Source organism: Branchiostoma lanceolatum, chromosome 8, assembly GCF_035083965.1.
Source record: "Branchiostoma lanceolatum isolate klBraLanc5 chromosome 8, klBraLanc5.hap2, whole genome shotgun sequence".
Taxonomy (NCBI): domain Eukaryota; kingdom Metazoa; phylum Chordata; class Leptocardii; order Amphioxiformes; family Branchiostomatidae; genus Branchiostoma; species Branchiostoma lanceolatum.
Window position 1 is genome coordinate 12,090,671 of NC_089729.1, and position 12,255 is coordinate 12,102,925.

The following is a 12,255-nucleotide window of genomic DNA, read 5'->3' on the forward strand; positions in this document are numbered from 1 at the left end:
CAGCTCTGTCTACATTTCCTGAACTAACCTGCAAATGCAGGTAGTATTTCCAGCCATACGTACTGAGATGTGTTGTAATGTAACAACCCACACAGTTAGAGCACTTCATCTCCGCAATCCCTGGGAGACACATTGTTCCATAACCCACATCAAGGTGTTTAAAACAAAGTCTCTCAGAAACAAATGGCTTACTGGTCTGCAGAGAGAGGTACAGCCCACCGGGACCAAAGAGATTAATTCTGGTCCTCTGGTAAGGAATTCCACAGGGTGTCCTGAATGTTAGCCATCCCTCTAGCTGACAACACGGTTCCTTTGGGGAGTTTTGACTAATTGTCGCGAATGCTTTCGGGACGGAGCTTTCTTCTCAGGGACCATCAACGATACTGACGTTCTTCACAGCGAATAATTATGACGATTCATCATGTGCAATAAAGGGACAGGACAGCACATTCATCAAGCTGTAAGGTTTGCTTTCAAGTTTCAGTCATGATCATGATGATGGAAAGGGTAATCCATGTTCAACATCCACTTCTTTTCGCATGAAGAACATGAAAGTAGAATAAACTTTTAGAAACTCAAAACTCTTTTCAACTTTTGGCAGGTGCCAGATTATTTTGTGGGGGGATTAGTGATCAGAGAAGTGGACTGGGCTAGACTTGGATGGATATCTGGCTACTGTCTCCCAATGTCGATATGTCAAGTGTGTAAATCTACCTCCCCCTCCTCTCTCTCTCCCTCTGTCTTGTGTAACTGTCTCAATTTCAGTTTCCCTCTCTCGCTCCCTCTCTCTCTCAAAATATCTACATACACACAGCAACTAAGGTGAGGATATAAAAAACAAAAGCCTTTAGTGTACATCCTTCCTCATGCATGTGAGTAATTATATTACATGTATATATAAGTTTATTGCAAGTTCTTGCCCGTAGGCTAATTGCAAGTACATGCAACATGAAAGGACGGACAGACAATATACAACAGTACAGCATGTGACTTTTCTAGTCTAAATACTAACACTAAATTCTATCTTATTTGGGTTTGACTTCTTTTTCCGAGACAGTTATAAGTGTCTACAGGAATACATATACTGTAAGTAGATTGTTAACTAGGCTGATATAACCAGGCTAACTCTACACAAGGAGGTTATATACATTTTGTAGACTATATAACCTCCTTGCTCTACTGGTAGACCTCAGCAGCAGTACTAGTCCTTCCCTGATCCATCAGCCGTGACAGTTATGAGGTAAGCTGCCTGCCAGCATGCCCCCTGCCCACTCAAACATGGGATACCCCACATTTCCCACAGATAATGCCTCTAATTGCCTTGTCAATCTCACTGAAGGTGTCTCTGCCCTACTTACACAGCCTTACAATACAGGGTAAAACATGACAGGGTGTGATTGTGATTATCAAGATCCCCCAAAAAATCAGTATATTTGCTTTAAAAACACTATGATTTAATCTTAAATTTCTTAAGGACATATGTACAGCAAGTGGTCAAAAGAGAATGAGAAGAATTCAACTTCAACAACATTCCTAATCTCCAAACAGATACTGATGAGGCAGTGGAACATTTTTTGACTGGCCATTTTTTCTGACAACCATGCAGTAAAGCAGCCTGACAGAAAATGGTGTGGTCTTCCACCCCAGCATCTGCTTGGATGTTACAAGACAAGTACATGTCGGTACAGTGGAACTCCTTGCCACCTATATAACACCTGGACTGCAGTTAGATGTGCACAGGATAGGGCTGGTGTGTTACGCTAAAGGAGGGCTATACCGGCTCAGGGCTCTCTCCAGCTTTACACTTTTTTCTGTCCGACTTACTGTAAGTTTTATTGTTTCTTTCACTGTAACTGTTTTCACTGTCACCCCTGTACTGTGAACTTATCATCACCTTGAAAACCTGTTGCAATCTATCTATCTATGATTCCTTCACACATCCCTTCTGTAGATCACTTGCCGCCACCGTGAAGTTAAAATTCAGTGAAAATGTCAATTTTCCTTACACCGTGAAATTTTGCTACCGTGAAGATAAAGTGGATTACAGTATTCATTATTCATTGTTTGGGAAATACATCTTTATCAATTTCATAATGTCAAAAAGTTCAGATTTTTGGGGGGGACAGGCCACGGGGTGACATTTTTTTCTCCCCCAACATTGCGCAAATTTCATCCTGAGATGGGACGGGTCCTGGAGACAGCTCTGTATACCAGCAAGTTGGTACCAGCTAGACATCTGCTTGGAGATTAATAGCAACCCACTTCATAAGACATTGACTTACTAGTAAGTATGCAGCAGTGACTTGAAAAAAAAACCTCAGCATGAAGTGGCCCCCTAGTGATGAACGTAATGGCACTTTGATGAGATACTATACCTTGGTGAAAAGTCACTACAAAAGAAGGCCATCCATACTCAACATGTGGCAATTACAGTTCAATAGCCCCCAGTCGTGCATGTGGGATTATAGCCACAGTGATAATGAGGTGATAATTCTTAAAATAACTGGCAGCGATTAGAGCTCAGGTAATAACGGGAATATATAATCTATAAACTTAACTGGCAGAGTTGGTTTTACTGTTCACAAACAGCTGCTTACTAGTAATATTTTAAAGAGTTTCTTCGTTCTTACACGCACATGTGTTAACTAGCCTGATATATAGTAAACCAGAAACCGTTGTTCTTTGTTGGGTATCATAAGCACATAAATCAAGTAGTTTACTTCCCGTTTTGTACCACTACTGATACTTAAACAATTACATCATTAGATTTTGCTTAGTTACATAAAAATGTTTTAGTCCATAGATTTTGGCGCTGCTACAAATCTTTTTTGACAGTCCTGCCTTCAGCAAAAGTATACAGACTGAGGTAAAATCATACAAATGAAAGACAAACCTTGGACAAACCTGTAACGTTGGGTACACAATACCAAATGCCAAGAAACAAAGCTCAAGAACCCTGCGCTTTTGGAATCCTCCCAGGAAAAAAAATTGTCTACTTCTTGTGTTGTAGTTCCTGGATTAATAGGCCTATTAAAATGCAAATGAGCATGAAAAATTTCTTTCAAGTGACCCTCTGTTGAGAACAATACCACTGATCAACACTAAAGGAACACTGCGAGATATGCAAATTATCGCCTTCTAAAAGGAGTGAATCATTGTAATCTTCTTTTACCCTTTACATTATTGTACCTAACCTCTTTCTCAATAATATCATGATGCAAACTTGTCTTTAACACTCAGACAAAATCACAAGGACAGATTACAACCTGTTGCATAATGACATCATAGAACACCATAAACTTAGATCAAGTAGAAAGACCATTATCATAGGGGCATAATAATGACAAGCTTCTGACCATATCTTCGGTGCCAATTCTCCTCTCACCCATCCTGAAATAAGAAGACATGTCAAAGGTGACAAGTTGTCCAACAGACCTGCCACAGGGAGGCTATGTGAGTAATGGGGGCGGATCAGGGTTGAGTAAACTAGCCACTGCCCTGTGGCCCTTACATGGTCATGGTCCACTTCTAACTAAAGCAGGGCAGTACTTACAGCAATAGGGTCAAACGTTGTCTGTACATGTGATTTGGGGATATGTATATACTAGTAGTACCTCACTGCAGGATATTGGCCTCTTTTTGAACAACCAGTATTGTTTCTCCAGTCAGAAGCTCTGATAGAAGAATAAGTCTAAGACTGATAGGCGTGGAAACATGTAGGTGAGACACAATACTGGTTGTGCAAAAGAAAACTTCCTAACTGTTCAATATTCTTTGTTCCACCAACCTACTGAAATTATTTTTAGAAGTACCTGACTGTGTAATATGTAATTTTCAATATATGACTGTATAGAAATGATATGGTGATATTGATAGAAATCTGCCAAAAAAAGACAAGATTAGTATGACATGAGAGAAGAAGGAGACTACATTTTGATTTAACATTATTTGAATTAAGTGGGGTTTAATAATAATATGAATATCTGCCCTGAAGAAACATCTATCAATGTCTCGATATGTAAGATTCAGCTGTTCTACATATGGTGCTGCACTAGAAATCTCTCAAAGTTGTCAAACCCACTGTTTTTCAAAGTGGCGGATTACTGTACATAACCTGGCAGGCAATTTAATGGATAATGGAGGTTACAACTTACATTTCAACTGAAAATGGCTACCTAGATCTGCTTGACTTTGAATTCAGGAGTTGAATTTCTTGACATTTACTTGCAAATCCCTTTTCCCAGAATCCCGAAGGCCACTAAAAGCCTGGTGACTTTTGGCAAACATTCTGCCTCAGTGCTACTTCTGTTGTGTCAAAGGTCACAACCAGACAAACATTTGACTTTGATCCTCAAATGGTCCCCTCCAAACTATTGGTAAACTCAAATCATGTGACTGGTTTGTTTTTGATACCCCATATTGCTATAACATGATTCTTTCTTTTGTTTCAAAATGAAACTTTGCGACAGTTTGAAATGCTATTTTCTTACTGGTTGAATACGAGTAGTTCGTATTTTGTGAAGTAAACAAATCTGATGTCGTATTTTGTCAAAATTTCCTATCAGTTCTTTGTGCCATCTCAACTGCCTTAATTACCATGAAAGTGGACACCAATTCCTGTTATTTCTTTCAACAGTGTTAGTAGACTGAGTACAGTGTTTAACCAATGCAGAAACAGAACCCTAACAATCATTTGATTCTTTGAACAGTGAAGGCCAGCGGACTATATCAATTATTTGAGATTGAATGCACATGCTGTACAGATATCAACATATACATGGCGAAAGAATGTTATAGATTACAGAGAATACTTCACATGCTTTTGGTTCTTTGGTTCATACTGAGGATATTCATAATACAATTGCTAACATTGTTAGCTGTGCACCTCTGTAAAATCTCACCATGAAAGAATGCACTCTTGACTTGAGTCTCTTCTATTTTGAAGCAACTTTTAAAATCAATACGTTCGTTCTCAGTGGAAAACTAATTGATTAGCTGTGAATGATTTTCACACGTCAGCTAAGTCAGCTGTAGTGAAGCGAACAGTGTGGGACTTCTCCTGCATGTTTGTTTGCAAACGTGTGAACTGCTGTGTAAAAAGACACGGCTTGTTTTGGCACGCATGTGCTGACCTAGTTAACAAACACCTGACGATTGGGTGAGAAGTGGCCTTGTCATAGTTGGTCCGTACTTAGGATATGCTACATATTCAATGTTATGGTCCTTATAAACCTGTACTTTATTTTTGAAGTTGTTTGAAAAATGCTGTTGTTACAGTAACTAACAGTAGTCCGAAATTTGTCATCATTAAAAACTTGTTGTATAAACAATCCATTTATTAGGCTCTCTCTATAATTGTATGTTTTGACAACAAGATTTTTTGACGTAATCTTACTGATAATTCAAAGGAGATTTAATGTTAAGTCCTTATCAAAGCTTGTTACTAACATACCAACAGTTGCTTCATTTTGATCAAGGGGGTTTACAACAGACTTAAACCTCCTTGTTTTGATCAATCATGTTTGACTTTGAGAAGCCCATGTGGAAATCTATATCAGGAAGTTGTTTGAATGTTACGTGCAGAAATTGCTGTCTTTTGTTAAAACATAAAAGAAGGGAACACACTGGGGTTTTGCAGGTGTAATTTTCAACCCACTTACATGCTCAATCCACTAGTCCTTCTCCCCTGAATGCAAACAGTCATAAACCAATTATAATGAGTTACATGCCCCCCCTCCCCTTCAGCTCGAAAGTCTTGATCCAAAGTACAGGTAACGTTTACCTCTGTCCAAATTACCAGTTCCACTGTTCACTAGACCCTCTATTATTGCATTACTCATAACTCGCTCAACCACTGCCAGTACAAATCCAAAACAAAGCCACAAGTCAACCAGAATGGCCCGAAAAGCAACACAAAACCCACCTCCATATTGCCTCCCCTCTCTCCCCGCGATGACAGGCCGTGCGCAAACGTCCTTATTTTACAGTCTCTGTGGACTCTCCCAGGTAAACACAGCCACACAATGGACCCACCCCTTCTAGTGTTTGTTCTTCTAACCACACGTACATTATACACAGCTTCCTCCCCACCACTCCTCGCACTTTGCCCACTCCGCGCACTGTTGACAAGAGTTATATCCCGGAGACCGACCGGCGTTCTCAACTTTCCCCTTTGACCGCAGCAGAGTTCACCAGGTGTATATTGTTTTCTCACGTGCTTAAAGGTGTTTTGTCTACCTGACCCTGCCTGATAGAAAAGCATTTACCTTTGCTGGGGAGGGGGGCAGCACTAAATCTAGACAGTGCTGCCAGACAAATTTGAGTCAGACGTTCTCTGAACATCTTGAAGTTATCCGATTTCAAAAGGGAGCAGTTGGTATCACCTTTGTCCCCAAATGCACCACAGAACATATAGATCCAGCAGATTGTAATTTTGAACTCTGTCTCCATACAGAGAATTAGGTGGCCTTTCTAATCTAAATACTGAAAAATCCTACCTACCTGCCTACGTGCATGCATAACACGGTCAAAAACTGAAAAATCAGGCAAACTTAAATAATGCTGTTTTCGCAATAAATCAGTATCTGGCTTCCTTGCTAACTTTCTTGGGAATTGGCACTGTGAGGATTTGTCTACCAGACTTCTTTGGGTGCTGAGAGAAAAGTTGGAATGTTGGCCAAATATGGTGGATAATTTTCCAGGGTAGATATCCTGTAGTGCGCCCTCTTTCTTCTCCGAAGCCTCTCTTCAACTTCAAGTGTTCATTATTTGGCCAACTTACTAGTACACACTCAAATAATTATTTCAGTGCACAAAGAAATCTGGTTTAGAATTGCTTTTTAATTATCTATATCCATGGTGCAAACGTTGAACGCAACGCACAAAGGTACTTCTATCTATGGTACACCCCCAACTCTCTACTCTAGCTCACCAGACTAATTCCTCAGGCCTACTGTTAACTGTATGTGGCCAATTTCTACTATTGATTCAGGCCACCCAAAGGAGTCAAGTGACAACCTGACTTTGTCCATAAGGAGGGAGTAAAATATCAAACAGGACTAAAGTTATCTTTCATTTACTGGTATGGCAGTGAGATATACAGCCAGGTCTGCCCAACTAGCCCAATTGGCTATTACAAAGGGCTTAAACCCAAGGGACAGTAACAATACACAATGTACAACGAAATAAATACAACAATTCTTAACACTATATCTACTTAACACTATTCAATAAGGTTAGAGATGTCAAGAGACTTACCAAGAACACAATGCGCAGGTACTTCCGCATGAGTGAGAGACTACAGAATGTACTACATGTCTAATCCTCCTACCTGTGGTGCAGGGAGGTGTGTGCACAAATACTGCCCTGGGGCCTGAGAGTCATAATGACTATAACTGAAGCTAACCTGGAACTAATGGGTTAGGAAACACCAACCTCAAGGGAGCGACAATTGCTGGTTGGCATTAGAGGTGTTGCACTGCTGGAAAAAATGCTGTGACAGGGCTCGAAATACCACCTGCACATGCATGTTAGTTCAGGTAAAATTGGAGAAGTTCACCTAAGCAGAAAGAAAAATTTCGAGCCCTGATAAGTAACCTCCAGGGGGTGACAATTGGTAGGTTGGCAAGAGGTGTTGCACTGCTGAAAATATACAGTAAGGTTAGTGCATGAATGTGTCCCCTACCCTGTCCCAAATGATTAATTAATGAATGAATGAAGACCTTTATTGCACATTTCTGCCACACTTGGCTAAGTACAGGTCACAACAAAACCAAACAACAAGTACAGTTAACGGATACAAAAAGAATATGACTATCATTAGATAAATTCTACTTCTCCTCGCTTTTCGGATTAATATAAACTTACCCTGTAAAGTACAAGCACATTGTGTGAGTGTCTAAGCATACATGAGTACATAGGCAACCAAGACAAGTTCTCCCTATAAGTGTAAAAGGCTACTTCAGTTGGAAGAACTGATCAGTATATAGCTATGAGGCTGCAAGAATGAATTATGATTCATACAACATCGAAAGGAGACCCATTAACATTTATCCACCCAGTTACATTTTTCTCTGCCACTTAGAAAAACTGTGTTTGAGAGACTTCTAGTGCAGTACCTACCAGGTATGAACTCTTAAAATACACAGGAGAGCATTATTATACTCAGAGAAACTGCATTGGAGATGCATTTTACATGCATTTATCAGGGTGGCAGGTAATTTCATAGAACTGTATGCACCCTGGCAGATAAATGTTAATACTAATAAAGGTTAGACCAGAAACAAAATGTCATCTAATGGAAACTTAGAAGCTACTGTATGATGATTTAACCTGGGGTAATTCTAATCATAAATTAAATAATTATAACAACAATACAAATAAAAGACTCACCCCACTGTTACAGCTGTTTGTCTCCTGCTCGTCTTCAAGCTCAAAGCCATTACCATGGTAACCATTTTCCATCACCTCCTTGGCCTCCTCCGAGCCCGAATCGTCACCTGCGGAACAATAAGAGCACCACGGTTAAGAGCATTGCCGTACGGGACTACCATGTGACAACCGGTCATGGGTTGAGGATCACATGTCATTGAAGTACACACAGTAAATCGTGAAATATACGAGGTGGTTTTTTGTTCGCTGATTTGGCTGCGCACTGTCGTCACAATGTCATCACACTGTGAACATGTGTTCTGCCTTTCATAGCGTCAACGATTGTTTCAACAGAGAATTCAAATAAGCCGCAAACTATTAATACTAGTATTCACCTTGCCACCACATCTTCTTAAGCTCCACGAATATAAACTAAACTTAACACACACTGTATAGATTATTGAATGATATCTTCAAAGCTGCTGACAATGGACCAAAATCACAATGTCTTTCTGTGACGAATCTGTCTGCATTTGTGGGCAGGCCAGAAAATGAGAGATAAATCTAAACACAATGCCAGTAATGCAGAGTCTGGCGTATGACGTAAAATGGACGTACATCAGGATAGAACTACCATTACGGTTCCTAGGAAATTGAACGTACCACAATTACAGCCTTAGTGCAACCATACAGTCCTATATTTGGAAGCACAAATTGCATTCATATACAGCAATCATTGCCATTTCAAATGTAGATAACGTGCCATGAAAACGGATTTGCGTCATTTTGTTGCAAACCCACTCAGACCAGAAATAGCCAAATTGTGATATGTACTAGTACTACTACTGGCACTGGTGCATGGGGGTCAGTTTTTCAAACCCTGCTAGAGGGCCATATCATCATATTTCCAGTTGATTCTTGAATCTTTGACATTTTAGGAAACTCAGCTGGCAAAGCTACAGCTAAAAGACCAAGGAGACAACACTGTAAATCAAATGTAGTACGAAAAGCTGCACTTTTAGTGACCCGACATGTATGTGTGTCTAACTCTAGGGTTGAAAAATCTAAATCTGCATGCGTATTACTTTAAACATGTAGTATACAGTTGAAAGCAGAAATTATGTTAAATGTGTGGCACTTGACAAAAAGAAAAACATCTACACTATTGTAACATATACTATCTGACAGTAATAACCAAATAGTAGTGAAATTTAAGTTTCAATAAATGGGATCAAGACGACAAGAGCGTTGGAATTTTTTGGATGTCATCATACTTGCTCATGATTCAAAGAAAACATTGTATCAAATATAAATGTCATGAGTTTCACATCAATGCCATACTATACACTCTTGTATTAGGTAGATTAGCCCTAATACATTATATATATAAATTATACAGAACTGTTACTGTCCCAGCCATACTTTGTACCTTGTACAATCGTTGCGTAATAAAGTTATCTATGATTAAGGCATTCTGTAATTGACTAAGCAGATGATAAACTATAACTGATTAGACATTTCACATGCAAGCAACTTACCAACAATCGATCATGATCACTGCAGTAATTCCAAAAGAATCTAGTATTAACCCATCCATCCATCCAACCATCCATCCTTCTGTCAATTATTGTCACACCTCCAAACCAATAAATATCATTTAGAAGCAATAACCAGTGCAATTAGCAGTTACCATATTCATGCAAATCAATAAAGACCAGTCCTAGTGATAAAGTTTCAGTGTTTATGATGTAAAAACTATATAATCTTTACTGATTTGTTTGCACACCAATTATGATTAAATTTCAACCATGTTGTTCACAACTTAATTAGGTTTGGGTGTCATGAATATCATTATCAACCATCTATTTTTCTGAAGCTCAAATCTACCTCAATGAGAAAACAACATGGTAAGTACTGTAAGAAAATTAAACATACACTGAAACAAAATTGGCCCCTGTAGTTCCAAAAGAGCTGCTAGGGGGCCCAAATCGACATGACTTACTCTCCCTTCCAAGAGCTATCGACCACAAAAAAATCATGATCATAGTTTGTCCAGAACAGGTAGCTAGGAGGCCCAAATCTAATCATTTCGAGGTTTCTTCAAGATCTCCTAACAAACCAAGGACAAGATACCCATTCATTTTCAAGTTATTGCAATTCAGACACACACACACGAAGACATAACCTTTTTGGTGAAGCCGCCGAAGGTTAACTACGTACGTATGCCCTAAGAATAGCACCACGGCTCATTCGCACTAAGAGTTCTGCGTAAGCAGCAAAAGCAGGAGACTCAGCGCAATTTAAACTGAAGCGATGGAACGACTACAATTTCAGCCCACTAGGTGGTAGTCAGGATAGTAATTACATGCCATTTCTGACGTGCAGCAAGGCTTGGTATCAATAGAGAGGGTTGTTCAAGCAAGAAATTTTCCTGTTGCTCTTCCCTTTTCTTTTATGTTTGGAGCACCGGAAACTTGCAGGCTTTTCCTCACTTGTTATTGTCAAACAGCTTTTTTTCTACAAGATAGAACTTTTCTTGATGTTCATAATCTTTCAGTATGATCAGCCTGATAAATTGCAAAAAGGAAGGTAGGAAATTTGTCCCTGTGGCGCAAGCGGTAACGCAACCATGCTGCTTCACCATCTAGATCAAATTCCATGGATCCTAGGGCCCGAGTTCAATCCTAGGGTCGACTCCAGCTCAGACATGTTGTAAGGGACTGCATCCGTCATTTCAGATGGTGACGTAAAGCCCGCAGCCCCGTGTATGAGGGAGCTCTTGGCATTAGCCTCTGCAGCTCTGGCAGCCTCTGCACGTAAAAGAACCCAACACACTTATCTTAGAAGAGTAGGGGTGACCCGGTGTGCTTGGCCAAAAACGCGAGCCGCAGCAAGGCCGCATTACACTTACCACTATAGCTACTTAAAAAAGCATCATGCTTCACCTCAATTGAGGTTGACTGCTTTACCTTTTTTTTTATTCCTGAGCAGCCAAAGTAACCCCTCAATTTTTCTATTTTCCCTCCCTCTCAGTGAGTCGAGCTTGTGTTGAGCATGTTTCTGACTTAGGGAGAAGTCAGATGCTGCCCCATGGTCTAGTTCAATTAATGTACATGTAACCTTTACCTTGTGGTTTCTTTGGTGACAATTAAGTAAAAAATTATTTAAAAATCACAATTAAACTCAGTCAGCAAACCTGGGCTGCTCTAACGTCCCAAAGCAGGTCTTTAATTTTCATAGATAAATTGAACCCAATAACCCAACACCATGACTTCGTAACCCTTTGGGAGCTAAGGCCATTACCCTGCTCATTATTTTCTCTTATCTGGCCATTCCATCGACTGTTTGGCTGTATTCTACCTTGTAACGACCGACCCGTGGGAGGTTGTTCTTCCAAGAATCGACAGCAAGTGCACGGTAGTGTTACCTCCGATGGGCCATTACTCGCTAAGATGGATGCTAACAAAGCGTGGAGATGACTGCGACTGATCTTGGTGAAGATTGCGAGACGTTTTTATGGTTTATCGATGGGGAATTGATTTTGCTACTGGCCGTAATGGTTTTTGGTAAAATCTTCAGATCGAGAATGGTCGCCTCATGATCATCAATTATTTCGTTTTAAAAGTTTGTGTCTTTAATGGTAAAAAATCAAGGAATGCAATGAGAATGTGCTATTATATATAATAATTACAGTTACTCTTTAGCACTATATAAATCCTGGTGACTATCCCAATTACATGTAGGTTACTGCTTTAAGTCTGAAATACATGTACATTGAAGCTTCACCATTATATATCAAACAATACATAGAAGATTGCAGTGGCTTTTACATGTAAATAAACCAAAACAAAGCATTATCATATAAGCATCATCAAATTCTTTCAC

At 39.7% G+C, this 12,255-nt stretch overlaps 1 protein-coding gene across 7 annotated transcripts in view; it reads right to left on the minus strand.

Annotated features, from left to right (window-relative positions):
- LOC136439660 (rab11 family-interacting protein 4-like) overlaps positions 1–12,255 on the minus strand; it is a 111,343-nt gene that overhangs the window by 35,471 nt on the left and 63,617 nt on the right. For 5 of the 7 annotated variants that reach the window (XM_066435156.1, XM_066435155.1, XM_066435159.1 and 2 more), the window contains exon 3: positions 8,392–8,498. In XM_066435156.1, the coding sequence (XP_066291253.1) occupies positions 8,392–8,498 (107 nt within the window). Of the gene's footprint in view, positions 1–5,923; positions 6,125–7,257; positions 7,322–8,391; positions 8,499–12,255 lie in introns of those variants that run through there. The other 2 variants (XM_066435162.1, XM_066435160.1) reach the window with 2 other exon arrangements.